Source organism: Metopolophium dirhodum, chromosome 1 (assembly GCF_019925205.1).
Source record: "Metopolophium dirhodum isolate CAU chromosome 1, ASM1992520v1, whole genome shotgun sequence".
In the NCBI taxonomy this organism is placed as follows: domain Eukaryota; kingdom Metazoa; phylum Arthropoda; class Insecta; order Hemiptera; family Aphididae; genus Metopolophium; species Metopolophium dirhodum.
The window spans coordinates 119,901,717-119,921,943 of record NC_083560.1 but is presented as its reverse complement, the minus strand read 5'-3'; the positions used below and the strand labels follow the sequence as shown (position 1 = coordinate 119,921,943).

Below are 20,227 nucleotides of genomic sequence, written 5' to 3'. Positions count from 1 at the left end.
GAAAAACATGACAAATTAAATAACTTTTATTTTAATTAATATTTAATATTTTTTTTTTTATTAATATGTTTATAATTTGCAGATGATTGGGCTACATCTTAATCTATACCCTGTCCTTCTATTTATAGGTCTGAATAGATTCAGTGATTTAGAATGGTTAGCTGACTGTTTACATGTAGCTTATCTTACTTTTTATTTTAATGATACAACATTTACAATTAAAACATTAAAATAACATAAAAAACTATATATTTTACAGCATAAATATAATAAAATATATATCAAAAATAACAATAACATTTTAAATAATAAGATAATATAATATATCACTTAACAAATACATAAGTCTTTACGAAAATGAAGAGGATGGGTCAGAATTGACTATGTACATTCAATGTAAGTAGTATAAACAAGTTGATAATTTAAACCATAATTTATTGAGGAGGTAGAAAATGAAAAAGAAACATAATAAATAATAAATAACTTTAATAACAATATAAATATATCATAAAATATATTTACTAATACCTATAGGCCGACGGACCGTCTATAAAAATTATATCTTCAGTGTATTTAATTTTTTAATGGTAAATTTCCTTATGTCACCTGAGGAGGGAATATTTTAATAGCTACTGTATCATTCTTATGAAGTGCTTTCCATATTATACTATAGCGACCCCTTGAAATTTCCTCAACTAGTCGATGGAATCTATAAACAAACAGGAAATAATTTGTTATACAAATTAAACATAAATAAATCAATAAAAATTGTTTAGTGAGCATTCTATTATGCACCGTAGCGATCTCTTGCCTTTACCTCATCTATTTCTATTGGTAGATTGAGGGACCAATCATTCCAATGGGCTTCATTTAGACTATCTTGCTTTCCGGGGCAGCGATACAAGAATTCCATGGCCGTTAATCTATCTTCGGGACAATGTGTCCAACATTCTTCAATTATTTGACATAATTCTTTTAAGCCCTAAAAATAATTTTAATGGTGTTAATATTATATTAGATGCAATACTTTAAGAACATTTTTTATAATTTCTTACTGAATGTGATTTCTTCCAGTTATCTTTAAAAGCTGGCCTTAACCGTTTATTCACTATACATTCTATTATATCTTGAAATGACGAATCTTGTCCAATTTCTTCTTCAAAAGGTAACCTATATTCTGGTACAGCTCCTAGTTGTGCTGTACATCTAGTTGCCAATTCCCATAATATTAATCCACATGCATACATGTCTACACTTAAAAATGTTTTATTCCTTGAATAATCGATGGATCCATCTAGTACTTCTGGTGCCATGTATCGTGATAAGCCAACCTGAATAGTTAATTAAAATTAATTGTATTCCTTTTTGTTGTAGGTAATTATGGGTATTTACCCGTGTATGTACATCACCACATAAGTTGCCATGTTGCGGCAAAACCACAGCGACACCAAAATCAGAAATACATGCAGTTAAATCATGTTTTAGTAGAACATTTTTGCTTTTCAGATCTCTGTGAACAATTCTTGGTCTAATGATTGGCTTACATTGACCTACAGGTTCTAATCGATATTCTTCATGTAAATGCATCAAACCTCTGAAACAAAATAGTGATTAAAAAACCTGAATATGTTATACAAACAGTAGGTACAAAACTTTACCTTGCCATGGAATGGGTAATATGACAAAGCTGATTCCAAGTTAATGTATTAGATTTTAAATAGTCACATAGTGATCCACATTCGTGATAAGCAGTGATCAGCCAATATTCACTTTTGGCTGCTTCAATTGCATTAGAACGATCTTCAGCCCCAATGAAGAACAGTATATTGTCATGTTGCATGCTTGGTAACTGATAAATCTCTTGTTCTATCAACCATGACTTTTCACCCTTAAATAAAATAATATTCTACAGTTAAAAAAAAAAAAATTAATTAAAATTTTTACCTGAGGAGGGTATATTTTAACAGCTACTATATCATTATTATAAATTGCTTTCCATATTACACCATAACGACCCCTTGAAATAACCTCAACTAATCCTAGAGAAAGTCCATTCCCCAAGCTACTAGTCGAAGAAATCTAAATAAACAGGAAATAATTTGTAATACAAATTAAACATAAATAAATCAATAAAAATTGTTTAGTGAGCTTTCTATTATGCACCATAGCGATCTCTTGCGTTTACCTCATTTAATTCTATTGGTGGATCGATGGACGGCCTTGAGTTGTTGCTATTTGGAAAACAATACTAGATACACAAGAAATAATTTGTTATACAATTTAAACAAAAATAAATCAAACCGTTTTTAACGATTATCATTAGCTTAACTTAGTTGTAAACATTGTAATTCCAAAATAATGAAAAAAAAACTTTTTTAGTATAAATGAATAGTAGAATAATAATAATTCTACAAAAGGCAATGTATTAATTGTTGAACAATTAATTCAATGATTTTACTAAAGAAGATATAAATATAATAATTATATAATTATTATCTTTCGTAGAATTATTCTACGTAAGATAATGAATTGATTATTGAACAATTATATCAATGATGTTCCTTAAAGCATTTTTTTTAAAGTATTAAATATTAAGTAAAATCGTATCATATAATATTATTTTCTTTAAGTGGATCAGCGGTTCTTAACCTGTTGTCCGCGGCCCCCTGGGGGTTCGTGATACTTATGTCGGGGGTCCACTGCAGCCTTAACTCATAACATACGTCAATAAGTGACATGAGTGCATTATTACAATATTGTTGGATTATTATTATTTTTTTCCATATATAATATTAATATGTAGATTCTATATCAAATAATTGTATTTTTAATATTTTTTAAGTAATCAGTTTCATACGAAATGTACAAGCGTACAGCACTGTAGTCTCGGTAGTCTTATATTTACTGCCACTATGTGCAGTTGATCGATCGTACTCAATTATAGTTTTATATTACAATTTTATAAAAAATTAATTGTAATAAAAATAATTATAAATGTGTGTGTTTTGTTATGTAATTTGTAACATACAATAATTATTATAATGTTGGTTATGATAACGTAAGATGTTTTGTAAAAAAAAGGTATTTGTAAAAAATTTGGTAAGGGGGTCCACGATCTACAAAAGGTTAAGAACCGCTGAAGTAGCTGATCATAGGCTTATAAAAAATTATAATTTTATGGTGTTCAAGGATCCTGGAATTCAAGAAAAATCTTGCTAAACAAAGTTTTCTTGATTTTGCGATCTAATAAAATGAGAACAGGAATATGCTTAAAACAAAGAGTTGTTATTAACACCCATTACAGACATAATTATAAATTCTTATAAAGTGTGTTGGTTAATTTTAGATTTTTACTTGTTTTGTAATCTTTACCACGAAATAATAATTGATTTACAGTCATAAAATTAAATTAATGAAACCAAATGGAAGGATTTTAGTGCAATATATTCTAAACTATAAATTTGATCAAATTTAATCGTACTTCTAAAGTGTAGTTATTTTTAATACGTTATAAGCTGCACTGACACCTTTAGGTGTCATTTCGTTGGATCGCATGTGTTTGATGACGGTTTTAAATTTATTTTCTATTAGTATTATTTTGGCCAGTATTAAGATATAATCTTTTTTTTCGTCAATGTTGTTCTGCGCATAGTAGGATATATGTGTAATTTACTATTTTGAGGTCTATAATAACACGTACAAATAAGTAATTTTATCTTCAGCACCGTGGTATGTGTATACCTATCCAAAACTGATACGTAGCTAACATGATAATAATTACATTTACAATTATTAGAGCAGTTGTATCAAACATATTTATATGATAATACATTTTTAAATGATAAAACTTTTCAGAAATCGGGATTTTCCCGGTAGTCCCCATCAATGTTATACTCAGAGGCCCCCAATCCCGAAAAAAAAATAATGAAAAAAATTTGAAAAAATAATTTTTATAATACCGGCTGGCGGCTACGTGCCTGCGTATTTGTAATTTTTGTATACTCAATTAGTCATTATAGCCCTCTGTGTAATATTGGTACTAACTACTAAAACTAAATAATGTATAGAATGTAAATATAAATAAATATACTATACATTCATTTGCGAGCGAAGCGATCATTTTTTTTTATATATATAATATATAATTAATATATCACGGTAAAAAAAGTACGTACCCGCCCATGAATAAAAGTATCATACTTAATACTATTTAATATTTATTACAAAAGAAAAATAATTATTAAATTTACTTACTTGATATAGTTTGTATGCTACATACATAGCACAGAAGAACATCAAATAACAGGCCGTCTCAACCAACACTTTTTTCACTATTTGAGCACTTGGTTCAGCTAAGATAAAAATAAAAATAAATTTATTATTACATTTTTTAGTTAACGATATATGTGTGTATGATAAATTATGTAGTGTTTACTATTAATAGTGTCCGGGTTCCATCGAATATCTGAGTTGCAACCATCCATATTACAGCAGCAACTCAGATTGACCTTTTTGGAACGAAAACTATTCGTTTCCACACATTCCGTTTTTTCACAGTCGTCGTGGTGTGAGTAAATGCAACCCTATAAATTGTTATTAAAATAAAAACATGATACAATTAAATACAATTCTATAATTATTAAGTTATATTACCTTAAACTGTATAGCCACTTCATTGAATAACGTATTGTTATACCAAGTGGCATAACAATACGCTTGCCCTTTTCCCACAACACATTCGTTCATGGGATTGGAGCAGTTAGTGCCGAGTGGAGGACACAAACTAAAATCGGTGAACTCACATATTAGCGCATCCACCACACAACTGCATAGGGTTGTCATTACTACAAAATATGAACTGATTGTCTTCATTTTTCTGCAATTTTCAGAAATATTATTTTACAATTTATTTTCACTTCAAATTTGTAATCTCTATAGTCTGAAGACATACATAGTTAAGACACTTATTTCATCGAAAACATAATTTTTTATTTAAATTTGTCATGCATTTTAATAAAAGTAATATTTAACTTGCTACATAGACATTATATACACAATATAGTCTATTAGAGTTTATAAGAACGTCCTGATAGATAAACCAAAAAAATAATAATATTTCTATTACTTTTTACAAAAAATACCGAAAAAAAATTTTACCTATCCAAAATTTGTTTACAAAATGTATAAAGCTGATTTTATCTAGACGGCGTCCTGTTTCTTCAAATCCGAATCAACAAGACTATTACGTACCTATTTACATATTATCATAACTTAGAATTTAATGTATAAAAAGCGGGTAAGTGGATGTCGCTCTGTTGTAAAAGTAGGTTACAGATATTTATCAAAATTTGAATAAATGTATTTTTAAAGAAAAAAGGTAGTGGGAATTTTTTCCCCAAAATGTCAAGTAAATTTTGTATTTCATGATGGGTCATGAAGATTAAAAAAAACTGATCCGTGGGCCTATTGTGTGCCAGGCCGACACTGCTATGTACCTAAATAATATTATTTATAATATATTCGATTACGGACATAACGTATAATATAGGTAGGTATATTATATTAATATATTATTATATATATTTTATACTCACGAATAAAACAAGGTGTATATAAACAAGCAGGTGAATACAATGAACGAACGAGCTAAGACAGGCGAATACGACGAACCGTAAGTACTAACTATATTCGCTGTCAGTAGGTAAAGTCACCAAGAACTAACAGCGAACTGCGGACTGCGGAGTGCTGACCGCGGCTTATATAATACTGAATGCCGGAAGAATAATATGTTATGGTGTGAGAAGAAAATTGTGATTGCAGCGAAATTAAGTAGGTAACAATTATTTGGATTAGATATGCGTGACAAATTTAAATACTGCAAAATAATACTAAATAGGTAATCACAAAAAACCACTTAACACATTTCAACGCCGCTGACGTGTATACGCGTCAACAGAGTTTATTCCCACAGGTAGGGGTGGGGGGGGCAGGGACGCGTTAACGCGTCAAAAACGTATACGTTTATATACGCCGTAATTAAATAGGATTTTTTTTAATAAACTCTGAAACTTAAATATGCCATTGAACCAATGAACTCTAAATTTCAAGGTATGGGTAGTTTTAATTTTTGTTATTGCCGTCGTTTCTGAAATCACGGGTGGCGTTGAACGTGTTAAAATAATACTGTTGATAATACTGTATATTATAATGTAGATTAGGTATGTATTATATTCATATCTATAACCTATGTAGTATGTATAATTATGACGCGCAGAACTGTAACAAAGACTTAGCGAGACTGGCCCTGGCCATGGGGCGCAAAACTCAGAACAAAATATAGGTGTACCTATGTTATTATTTATAATATACATTTTATTTAGAATATCCGCAAAATAGTCTATAGTCTATAATAGCTACAATTAATGGTAATAATTGTTTTTCGTATACCTAAAATGATTTTATATCAAATTTAACACAACCATTACAGTGACCCACACGACACATATAATGTTCAGCAGAGCGGTAATCACTATTACCCACCTTTTATAAGACTCTAATTTTAAAATTAAATGTTGAATAAAAACTTTTTGCTTAATATTTTATGTATTTTAATACACATTTTACAAAAAAATAACATAAATATTTATATACTATCAAATTTAACACAACCATTACAGTGACCCACACGACACATATAATGTTCAGCAGAGCGGTAATCACTATTACCCACCTTTTATAAGACTCTAATTTTAAAATTAAATGTTGAATAAAAACTTTTTGCTTAATATTTTATGTATTTTAATACACATTTTACAAAAAAATAACATAAATATTTATATATTTTGGCTTTTTTTGTATGTGCAAAGGTGCATAATACTATATGAACCACACTGTTGATTTTGCCAGATCGCTTGCATAAACAATACCTACTTACATAGGCGCAACTAGACAATTGAACAAGAGGGTGCTTAGCTCTAGTGTTTTTTGTGACTCAATGGGACCTAACACCATTATTTACCTATACAGGATGTGCCGTAAGGATTTACCCATTGCGATATCTCCTGAGATAATAAATATATTATAAATCTGTTTTTTTTTTTTTTTTTTTATTAGACTCGCAGACACAAGGACTACATAAGTTAAAAAATATATTTTTTACTTTTTAAACAATTGAAGATAATCATTCCATTTTATTGAGCTTATTTTTGTGAACATTTTGATATTTCAATATTTTATTTTCATTTATCTCATGATTTTTAATAATTTTTTAGTTTATAGGTAAAACGGCAAAAAATTGGTTTTTGTCCGGGCGGCTCTCTATGGCTAGTAGGTATATCCTCAAGGGACACTTTGTAGTTTGTATAATATGCATACAATAATAATAATAATAATAATAAATAACTAATAATACATAGATTTCTCGTGATATTAAACTTGGTTTAATGTTCTAATCCTTATTTCATTTTAGAAAAAATTAAAAAACTAAAGTAAGTATAATTGTCTTGATTTTTAATTTTTGAATCCCTATACTACAGTATCACCAGTGTGAATCTATGTAGGTACTTATCTAGCTGCATAGATGGAAATCGGGGGGCCTGAAGGGACTTGCCCCCCCCCCCCCCCAGAACTTCAAAGTACAGGTCTTAGCCGAGCCTGGCCGAGCCTGGCCCACAATATTTTAAAGTGACTAAATATACAATAATTTATTGTTATAATTGTAAAATTCATATTTAATTACTGAATTAAAAAATAAATTATCAAAAAATATTGATAGTAAAAAAATGTATAAAAATTTAATTTAATTCGTAAGATTTTACTAACTTATAATCATAACTTTGGACGGTCGTAATTATGTAGTATTAATAATAAGTAATAATACCCGCATAGGTTATTATCAGCAATCGTCCGCGTCGCGTCGCCCATCGTCCGGGACTCGATGAAATTACGTATTAATATGGTATGGGGGTAACTATGTGACTTATACATTTTTTTACGAGGCACCTCTTATGGATTTGCCGACTTTATTTGAACCCTTAAATCCGCCATTAGATATAATTCTAAATTAAAAATGAATAGCTTAAGAATTTCTGTTTAGAATACTTCTAAAATGTTAAAGATAAGGCACACACTTTTTTTTGTACTTAATTATGGTCAAATTGTTTAGTGTGTCGAACTTTGTAAATTGTCTTGATGAAATAAATAATTGCGAGCTCTAGTACAGTGGTACCTGTAGGTGTAATGAGCATATAATAATTTTAATAAATTAAAAAAATAAAATAATAAAATCTTTGAATATTTTACAAATAAGTTGCACACAGCATACACATACTTATTTATATATTATATTTTACGTATTAGGTACCTATATATGAACTATAAATGTTATAATAATATTATATGATAACAATCGTTCACATTAACGAGCGCGGAGAAATAAGAATATTTTGCGTGGTCATCAAATTCCGGGGCGTGGCATTGTACGGAGAAGTGGCATCGTCACGCACGAGCCGCCGCCGTGCGCCGCCCGTGACGGAGACTGCATTTGAATACGTCCTAGCGAAGCTTACAAATAGATTAGAGACGAATTAACGCATCGTTCTTCTGGTTAACGGCCATTTAAGTGGGCGTGTTGAAAACATATATAGATAGGTAATAAAAGCATGGATGGACCATTCCTATCTTCATTGTAAAAGATGGGTCGCGGCCCGGAATATGAACAGATAACTTTTTTACTATACCTTTAGCACACTCACTCCAGACAAATGTTCACACTCAAGCTATAAATTATGGTGTACTATCAGGCCCGGATTAAGGCGTAAGCAGTGTAGGCTTCAGCCTACACAACCACGGATTTAGGGGCACGGGCACTACATACTATCCTTATTTTTTTTTTTTAAACTAGAAAAATTGTACAATCTGTAAAATAATTATTGACAATAAGCACAATACTATCCTGATGTTATTTTTATTTAAATAATATCGGAAATTTGAAATAGTAATAATCAATGCGTTTTGTCGTGCGGGCTTCTAAACCTCGTTTTGTTTTTAGATTGTTATTTTTCCGTAGAACCGGTCGCACACCGATAACGTATGTAGAGCCGCAGACGGCAGACAATGCCAGTGCGTTTACTTATTTATATTTGTCGTAGCTCGCCGCCGATGGTCATAAATTGGGTAAAATAGTATAAAATATTAAATAGTATTAGTATTTCGTATACACGCGTCACGTGCATCGAAAATTCGTCTGTTTGATCGTACGTATGTTTTGTTAACACTATTGTAACTTGTAAATTTAAATTATAAAGGTTTTACTTTAGTGCAAGTAGTGCGTTATATATAGTTTAGTGTTCGATATTTATGTAAAAATGGATCAGAAACGACATATTAGTGGAGCACAAGCGAGAAAATAAACCTAATAAACCTAATAAACCTAAAATAAAGTTTTATTATTTATTCAAGTATCGAGTAGAGAAATGTGTATAATATTTTTTTTTAATTGGGGGCACCAAATTTTTTACAGCCTATGGGCACTATAGATCTTAATCCGGGCCTGTGTACTATACAATAGTATTTATTAATGTATTATTAGTACTGTAGTTGGGGTCACAAGGTCTTCGCCCGGGCCGTCATTCGATTATCTGTTCACGTTTACAATAAATAAATCTCAAGGACAATCATTAAAAACCACAGGACTTCTGCTTTACACCGTTTTCGACCATGGTCAGTTATATGTGCAGGCATGTTGAAGAGGGGATGATCCACAAAATCTTAAATTGTGAAAATTATAGAACTATAATAAGAGATGGCGGTATGTGAAATTTACCCACCGGTATTCGGTATGTGATTACATACCGGTTTTAAACGGTACACCGGTATGTCAGTTATATCGATAAATACCGTTCGTTCGGTATATACTGCTTGCACGGTAAATACCAGTCGTTCGGTATATACCGCTTGCCCTGTAAATACCGATCGCTTGAATATATTCAACTACGCGGTATCGTTAGGTAACTGTGGTGACCGTGATTATTTTACACGACACGATGACACGGTGTAGTGTGAACCCCCCTTTATCGATACAAAATAACTTTATATTACCTAGGTGTACAATTATTGACTTATTTCTTTTTCCTTCATTTTAAAAATAAAATATGGATCAACTTGATAATTAAAATATAATTTTATAATTTTGTATACAATTTCTGAATTTTATAGGTCAAATTGAGTCTGTTGTGATTTATATTATAACCTGACAACATATATTAGATATAATAACAAAGTTAACATTAAAATATATAAATAATATCAATATGATGTTTGCAATGATGTAAGACAAATGAAAGCAAAGTTAGTTTGAAAAAAATATGTCTTAAGTTTTTGTATACCAAAATGATGTAAATTTAATATTATTGTTTGTATTATAGATTTAGTAAAACTTCTAATAATATGTAGAAAGTGTTATTTCTGTTGGTAAAATGGTTGCTGGAGCTTATGGTGTAGCTTTATGGTTTAACACCTTACATACCGCCTATATGAATACATCAAATTAAATATAATTTCATTATGATCATCAATTGAGTAGTTTTTGCTATATATTTTAAATTATAAGGTACCAGTGTACCACAGTACTTAATCTTAATAATTATAACAATATAACACGTCAAGTCAAATGACTAAAACAGTAAAACCAAAAGTCAAAACGTCCAAAACGCTCCCGGACACGGCGGCCCATAAGCATATTATATCATATAAATATTGCTATGAGCATGACTGGTCTGGTTCGCCGATGGTGGAGTTGTTGGTCGCTTCACTCGCTCTATTCCTAGGACGTAAGCGCGTTGTCGCGATAACAGAGGTTTTTGGGGAAATCCCCGATCATAATTTAAAGTGTAAACAAGCCGACCCCGCGTAGCGTACGCCGCCAAAGATTCGGTAAACGTTAACAAAATACGGGTAACCTTCAGTCTAACATCATGTGCTCGAAACGTTTCATGTTTTTCGGGAGCTTCAGTAGATATAATTATAGAATTATATATTTATATCTTAGTCAGTGAGTATAAACTATAAATAGTATAATATCTTAATTCGTATTTCGTGATAAGACCTCAATCAGCTGATCGAGTGTCGCTTCTATATAATTGTATTATTGTTCTATACTTCTATGACAGTAGTTGTAGTGTTGTACTACAGTTGTAAATTCGGTAAATAGTAGTAAATAGTAATTAGTAGGTACATACCGAATGTTCGATAAATACCGGTCAAACGGTAAATACCGAAAGACCGGTATACCGGTAAGTGTAAAAAGCCGGTATTTAAAATACCGGTAGATCGAAATACCGGTGACTCACCGGTATACCGAAAATACCGCCAACTCTATTATATGTGCAGGCATGTTCAAGAGGGGATGATCCAAAAAATCTTAAATTGTGAAAATTATAGAACTATGAACATTGTATATTATCTACGTATGTCTACAAGCACTAAAACAGTGGTTCCCAACCTATAGTCCACAGATCACTTTTATCTTATATGTTATAATCATAGACCTATAAACTAATGGACAGCGATTAGAGAGAGGGGTCAGGGGTACGATATAGAGTAAAAGAGAAAAGAGAACGTGGGGGAAATATAGTATTAGTTTCATACGTCAATGATTACCCCTTTTATGTTCTTTCTCTCTTTTCTCACTTTATACTTTCTCCTTTCTGTCTCTTATATGATTCCCGTGATTTTATGGCAGGGCGGAGTAGAGTAGAACATTTTCTGTGCATATTTGGTAGGTCTGAGAATACGTTTTAGGCTAATTGAAAAAGGGAATTGATCATATTTGGTGTTTTGTTATTGTTCACAGTGCTCCATTCCTTTTTCAGTCATCATATATACCAGTATAACACATCAACACACAATTACAATAATTTAGTTATTTTTTATTTGGCTATCAAAATATTCATTAGAAATAATTTATATGGCATAAAACAACGTTTTCCGGGTCAGCTAGTAATATCTATATAATTAATTAATGAATAAATAATTTGTCCAGATATTCCTGTATCGTGATAATTGTTTTAATTCAAATGATCCAGTACAGGTCAATAACATGTTTGTTTTTGTCAGTAAAAAACAGGTCATTCGTATTAATTTAAAAATTATGCCTGTTGAAAATTTAATTTAATTTAATTTCAAGTGAATCGGACGGGTAGTTTTCAAGATTTCGAGTGTGGAAAAAATAAGCGACATTCATTTTTATTTATATAGATTTACATATTTTACTATTTACAAATTAACCTTTAGGTTATAACACCATTTCATCAACTATATAAAATAAAATAGCACCAATGATTCAGGCATACATTTTAAAAAGCTCATAACATGTTTGTAAGTCTGAGACAATTATTGCGGGTGTATAGTTAATAACAAATGCTGCACTACGGTTATAGCCTATACAGTATAGGTACACGTATATTATACAAGCAGCACTCGTAACGCCTGCACGTGTGTGCATTAATTGTAAACTTATATAGATGACGGGCCTGTAAAAAATAATCTAATAAATATATGAACTTTTTTTTTTGTAGACACATATTTCGTCAAAATTTAATATTTAAACAAAAATTACGATTTTAGTTATTTTTATGTTAAATAATATTATTATAAAATATTATTCATAGGGACTTTCAAGTTTCAAACGCAATATTTTCAGCAAAAATTAATTCGACAAATCGTATAAAGCGTCCAGCGTCACTACCGGTCTGGACGTAGGTCGGCGTCTGACGCGGCGTCGGCCCGGCCATGCTGTTCCACTGTTTGACGCTGCAAGGAAACCGTAGCTTTACTAATTGTGTATAGAGAGCAACCTGGTTTGAGCAGCCGTGATAGATTGACGGAGCAGTGCGGGTGTCGTCAGGTAGGTATTGCCCGCTGACGGGCTGTTGCTGGCGTACGGTTACTGACCCGGCGATGTAGACGGCCGTGCACTGATAGTGGACTGTACCTATATATGAGAACGGAAAAAGTGTTAAAAAAGGGAAAATATCACAACATGATGGAAAGTGAAAAGTGTAAGTAATAAGTATAAAATAATAAAACTAATTACTTTAAAACCCTTTAACGGACAATAGTTTCCCACCTCGGGAATACTATAATTAGACCGTGTATAGCCGGGTTATTAAGACGTCGTTTATAGATGCAAATTAAAATATACAAATATATCAAATAAAATACAACAAATAAACGCGTCCGTCAGACAAAAGACCCGTAAAGGTCTATTCACACATGTCCGGTCCGTGTCCGGTCCGTATCCGTACCGTCCGGTCCGTGTCCGACGTTTTTACATTGTATGGCTTAAATTTAATGTTATCGTTTACACTTGTCCGTTCCGTACCCGTTCCGTGCCCGTTCCGTATCCGTCTCGTCCGATTCTATTTGTTCAAAACTATGTTTTGTCGGATGGCACTGATACGGAGACGTATTTTCGGTACATATAAGTACAAGTCAAGTATTAGATACGGTATTTTGAATACTTTTTACAAGTATTCTGAGTACAGTATTCGGAATACTTTTTTTCTTATATAGGTATACTTGTATATATTACTAATTATTACTTATTAATTATATTAATTTGAATATAGCTAATAGTTAGCCAGATGGGCGTGTATTTAAATAATGCTCATTTTTAAACACAGAATTGAAAAAAATAATATTTTTGTTATTGAAATCTAAATCTACTAAAAAAAAGTATTCGAAAAATATTTGGAATACTTTTTGTGAAGTATTTTGAATACTTAGGAATATTATTATCATAAAGTTTTCTACCCAAGTCTGCATGAATGTTTGTTTTATTATTCCATGCACGGAATGTATTTTATAACGTAAATATAGGTAATTATAATAATAATATGTATTACATTCAAAATTCAATAAATCAAGTTTAATGCCATGTGTATTTTTTTCCAAAACAAATCATATCAATTCAAATATAAATACAATTGAATTAATAATATATGTATATTATTTTAAATAATATTTTTAGTTAAATAATTATTGTACACTATTTTAAATTAGTTTACTATATAGTTAATAATATCAAAGTATATAAATGTATGTAAATCAAACAAAATACACTTAATTAAATTTTTTCATTTTGCCACGGCACTGAACCAGCTGAGGAATTAAAAAAATGTTTGTATAGTTCTCGAGTTGCAAATGCTGCTCGCCCAGCACCACCTCCTTGCATAGGTATATCATTCAAAGTTATGTGAAGTTGGATCATTCATATTTTGAAAATTTTCAGTGACACTATTATTATATTTTTTTATGAAATTATGAAGAACACATGTTGATAAAATAATATAATCCACATTTTCTGGCTTCGATTGTATCCTCCTGTTATAAACACGAAACTTTTGTGCTAAAATCCCAAAGCAATTTTCCACTACTCTACGAGTTCTACAAAGACGATAATTGTAAATTCGTTTTAAGGAATCATCTAGTTGCTTCCCTGGATATGGTCGCATCAAGTACGTTTTCAGAGGAAACGCTTCGTCTCCTAATATAACGTATGGAGCAGAAATGGTGGTTCCAGGTAAAAATTCATCTTTTGGAATATTTAACGAACCATTTTCTAACGATTTTCCCAAGTTAGAGTGTGCTAATATTCCGCCATCACTGTTTTTTCCATAAGCGCCCACGTCTACGGCTATAAAATTGTACTGTGCATCAACTAATGCAAGTAACACGACAGAAAATGTTTTTTTATAGTTAAAAAAATGTGAACCAGTATTTGGTGGTGCTTGAATAGTGACGTGTTTTCCGTCCAACGCACCTATACAATTCGGAAAATTCCAATTGGTCCAAAAATCATTTGCAATTTGTTTCCATCTTTCTTCTGTGGGTTGTGGCATTACTTCTGACATTAAATTTGTTACTATACTTTTACAAGTTTCAATTACAATTCTATAAACAGTTGTATGACCTAGACGATAACTAAATGAAATTGTCGTGAAGGAATCTTCTGTAGCCAAAAATCTGAAACATCAAATATACCTATAATTTTTTAATTACATAACAATTATAAGAAAATAGTAAAATGATAATTTAATAGTTCGTTTTAGTTTATAAATATTATGATTTAAATTTAAGTGTAAATATATGAATAAATACGTAATAAAAATATTTTCTTTATGATATTATTGATGTGTAAAATATAAAATAACGTATTAAGTAAGGCCCGGAATTATGTGTTGGTACTAAAACAGTAAAACATACGAAATATGACATATTATAAATATATAAATGTATAAATTATACATTGGTTATCATTCAAATATGCAAAAAATATACAAAATAAAACTATGTATTCCGGATCTATTCACTATAATTCAAAATTGTAACTTATGCATATAAATCCGGGCCCTAGTAATAAGCATGTAAATATTATCTATTTTGAACTTAATATTATTATAATGAAATACACTAGTTGTTTTATTATTATAGTATCAACATGTAATTATAGGAAAAATTTGCAAAACTCGTTGGAACAATATCCGAGATAATTATCGAAAATCCATAAAAAAAACAACAAGTGGGCAAGCCGCCAAAAAAGTGAAAAAATATAAATTTGATGACCAGCTACAATTCTTAAAACCACATCTACAAGAAAGGGACACTTTGGGAAACATAGAAGATTTTAGTTGGCAATGAAGACAACGTAGACATTTTCAATGACAACGTGGACGAAAATGAAAATGAAAACGCTACAGTTCAAATTGATGAGAACATGAACGATATAGATGGTGAGCAATCGCAAAATGTTGAACAAACCCGGTCGTCTAAGCCAGTTCAAAAATTGGTCCAAAAACGTTCAATAATTAAAACACCAGATTCGGCTTCAACCACGTTGATGAAATATATTATGCAAAAAAAGGAAAATAATATGTCCAATTTCGCTCAAAATAATCCAGTTGATGCTTTTTTGGCAGGCTTCTCACCAACACTTAAGACATTTACACCGTATTATTTAAACTTAGTGAAATCCAAAATATTTTCAATAGTCCAAGAGTATGAAATGAAAATGATCTTAGACGAAGAACAGAAAAAAAAATCACATACAGTGCCATATTTTACTGTACCATCGCCAACATATCAGCAATTTAATCAAAATATTATTCCAAATGCAGCTCAAAACAACCAATACGTACAAGAACCAAGAGACATGACATCTACATCACACTACCTGTCCTCACCGCCATCTCCACAATTTTCTAAAAAAAATGCTCAAAAAAATGCCTATATTCAAGTGCCAACAAATGCAATGTCACCAAATAAATCGTATTGTTCATCTGCGCCACCATCCCCTGCAGATTTAAGTGAAAATATTTCTTTAAATGCTACCCAGAACCTTACCTATAAAATTCAATCTCAAAACAACCAATACGTACAAGAACCAAGAAACATGACATCTACATCGCACTACCTGTCCTCACCGCCATCTCCACAATTAACTCAAAAAAATGCTCAAAACCATCCCTATGTTAAAGTGCCAAAAAATACATTGTATTGTTCATCTGCGTCACCATCCCCTGCACATTCAAGTCAAGATATGTCTTTAAACGCTTCTCAGAACTTTGCCTATAACATCCAAGGACCTACAGACGTAGAAGTATACACAGATATTTACAAATAATTTAACATTATAATGTTAATTTTTATATATTAGTTGTATACCAACTACATTTTTTTTAAATTTACTATGAAACTATTCAACATTTGTTAATACTATACAAGACAAAATTTATTTTAAAAGCAATTCATATTATTTTATTAATTTTACAAGAAAAAATTTATTTTAAAAGAATTTAAAATTTGTTAAGCATAATTAAATTTACAAAAATAAATTACCATATACATATTAAAATTGTACACGTACCTTAAACAAACTGCCAGTCTTTCTCTTGGTGTTATGGCCTCTCTCCAAAAAGTGTCTTGTTTTTTAATATCATGTTCAATTTTATGCAACAATACGTTGAAACTGTATTGTGGCATTCGAAAATATTCAAAAAATTTCGTTTCATGATCAACTAATTCTTTATATAAAGTGGCAAATTCTCCTTCTGTTTTTATTTTTTTCCATACGTCGTGAACCCAAAGTCTTTTTTGTTTTGTATTATTATTTATTTTTTCTTCTTCATCTAGTAACAATGCTAGGACGGCTATATCTTCTATGTCATCTAAGTTCTCAGCCATATTTCCGCTCAAATAATTGATTATAACAGTTAGTAAAAATAGGTATGAAAATTAATTAGATTTATAAATTGTAATTTAATATTAATTATTAACTATTAACACAAACTATTAATACAACACAAAATGAAAAGTAATATAGGTACAAACGTGTACTTCGTACAGACGTATAGTACTATAATGAAGTAAGTTAGTTGGTATGAAAAAGCTTAATAATTTTCACTGATGTCTGATACTGAACGGACATCACGGATACAAATCGGTTAAGTGTAAATACACTTGCACTGAGACTGAACGGACGGTGCGGATACGGAACGGACACGGAACGGTTATGTGTAAATAGACCTTAACGGGTCCTCGTCCGACGATTACATAATTATTTTTTTATATCGTTATTATTATATTTTGTTCTGTAATCCACGAGTGTAATCCTCGGGCGATGTTGCGCGCGGCGTTGGCGTCTCGATTCCAAGTGATTCCACATTTTGGGCAAAACTGGAACCTGTGATCGTGGCGTCTGCGTCGCGGTCCGTCGTTGGAGTTTGGTTTTTCGTGTTTTGGCGGTAGAGCCATGCGCTCCGTGCACCTCGAACAGCTTTGCGTAGTCATGACGTATTTGTCCGTGTCCACGATCTGGCAACGATCGCGCCGGCGGTGGAAAGCTTGACGCAACGAACGTACCGTAGGTTTCTGATTGCCTACATAGCTCGTGTTATCCTTATAACGATCCGTCTCAGAGACACACCAATATCGGTAGTTTAGTTTTGGACATGTCCTACAGGCGTTCGACCAGTCGGTCTTCGGCGCTCCGCTGCTTGCACGTTTTGGCGTACCACGACAATTTGACGAGTCGGTGAACCGTATACGCCAGACTGTCAACATAATCCAAACAGCATTTTGACGATATTTTGTTGTTTTTTTCGATAATCCAACAACGCGCGTTCGTGCAGGCCGACGATTTTTTCGCGTCTACGTTTTACGACGCGTCTTCTGATAGTAGTTTTGAAAGCAGATTTGAATTCTTCACTAAATTATCTATGCACTGACAATTTTATTTTTCTGATTACTATTTTTTTTACTTAAAAATTTACTGACAAAAAGAGTCAAAATAGATCATAATCATAATTCAAATTTAAATACATTGATATAGAATATGAAAAATGTACGACAGTTAAAGCATAGTAAATTTAGAGGAAAATTCAAATCTGCTTTTAAAATTTAAATTGGAACATCCTATTGAGCGTAGAGATTGAATTCACTGGCAGTATTTTTTTTAAAAAAGTGTTTGTTATTGCATAAAGTAATATTATGTATAGTGACTCGTCACTCGTGCATATGCGTAGGTGAAATTATGCACATATCCGGTCACTATAATTGTGTAGCATTTGTTTTTATTCTTTTAACACTTTAAACACTTTATATCTTTATATCTTGGCGCTGCAGGTTTATTAAAATACAATTTTAAAAATACGAAATAAAATAAAGTTTTATAAATATGTTTAATAATACATAATTACATGGTTAAACATGTGATTTGATAATAATTTTAAAAAAAAAACTATAATAATACGTAGGTAAAATTAATTTAAAAAATAATGAATCAATAATATTTTAAATGAAATGTTAATAATTTAAAATTGAAATTTATTTTAAAGAAATATTATGTGCGATTCCCTTTCAATACTCAATGCAATTTCTTATATTATTTTCGCTTACTATTTTATATAATCGACGATTTAGGTTAGTATATTTTTTTTAGTTTTTGGGGGACTCTCTCCAGCAGTTAGTTGCGCTGTATAAATATCGTGGCCTGTTTGAACTCTTCTCAAGCAATTTATAAATATCCAAATTGTTAGGCCGCACACTACCATTTCAATATTAATTAATCTCCTATTTCCTATTTGCAGTATTGATACACTACACGTCTACACATTCATCGCTTTATCTTAACTGCTGTAGGTACCTACCTTTATCTTACCTATATAGTTGGTTCTTACGTTACACGACAACAGCTATATTGACTGGATTGTAGTACTGACGATTTTATTATGGTTGTTTTTAATAATAATTATAGTTATAGTAATATTTTTTTATTACAGTTATTTTGCATAGTGTTGTATTAACAAAAAAAAAACGCCGCGCCAAAATTGCCAGCGCCGATATGTCTTCGCGCCGATACGGCTTTGCCGAAATGTCCTATACCCTTCAGATGTCCAGTGGTAGCCTGGCCAGGTTGGCGAGAAGGATTATTAGGAATTGGAGGGGGGTTGGTTAAAAAAACTATTTTTAGAAAATATAATAATCCGTAAAATTTTCAGTAATTTAAGATTCTTAATAATAAGATTAGTAATCTTATGATTATATTGAATTGAGTACCTAATAAACTAATAACTAAATAACTAGGTAATTGTACAGGCAGTGAACGTATAGTGCCTTGATTTGAAATTTATGTCGATTGTCGGTTGATAAAAATAGTAGCTACCTATTTCTCAGTGAAATCGCACGGGACGATCACACGACCACAGTAATATATTATTAGGCCGGGGCTAGGTATACACGGCGTATTCCGCCGCGTTTTATATAAATAAATAGGGAATACGCCGTGTACCTATAGCCCCGGCCTTAGTCATAAGTTATTATCCTCGCGCGATTTATATCTTATAAAATTAATTCTAGATAATGTACAATACCTAAATATAAAAATATTTTTCTTGATTTTATTTTATTAATCGTTATCGAAACGATGTGTTCGCGACTCGTGTTATATAATACAGGGGGTTCCGTGAGAATTTACGCATTGCGATACCTCCTGAAAAAATGGAGAAATCGTAATTCTGATTTTTTTAGTAAGACTCGCAGGGACAAGAACTACAAACAGTTCATGTTTTCATTTTTCTAATGTTTTGGTTTTATTATTATAATTTATATTATTTGATATTATAATCTTGTATCGTTTTCTGATAAGATTTAATAAATAACTTATTGATTA

At 31.1% G+C, this 20,227-nt stretch overlaps 1 protein-coding gene across 1 annotated transcript; it reads right to left on the bottom strand.

The window, feature by feature from the left end:
• Positions 1-300: 300 nt before the first annotated feature.
• On the bottom strand, positions 301-4,858 carry LOC132936543 (activin receptor type-2B-like). The gene is made up of 10 exons (XM_061003284.1): positions 4,654-4,858; positions 4,436-4,583; positions 4,255-4,352; positions 2,186-2,248; positions 1,945-2,079; positions 1,659-1,888; positions 1,393-1,594; positions 1,056-1,331; positions 818-982; positions 301-709 (listed from the first exon to the last, which is right to left on the bottom strand). The coding sequence occupies exons 1-10, from the start codon at positions 4,840-4,842 to the stop codon at positions 692-694; spliced, it is 1,524 nt and encodes a 507-aa protein (XP_060859267.1). The 5' UTR covers positions 4,843-4,858; the 3' UTR covers positions 301-691.
• Between the last annotated feature and the right edge of the window lie 15,369 nt (positions 4,859-20,227).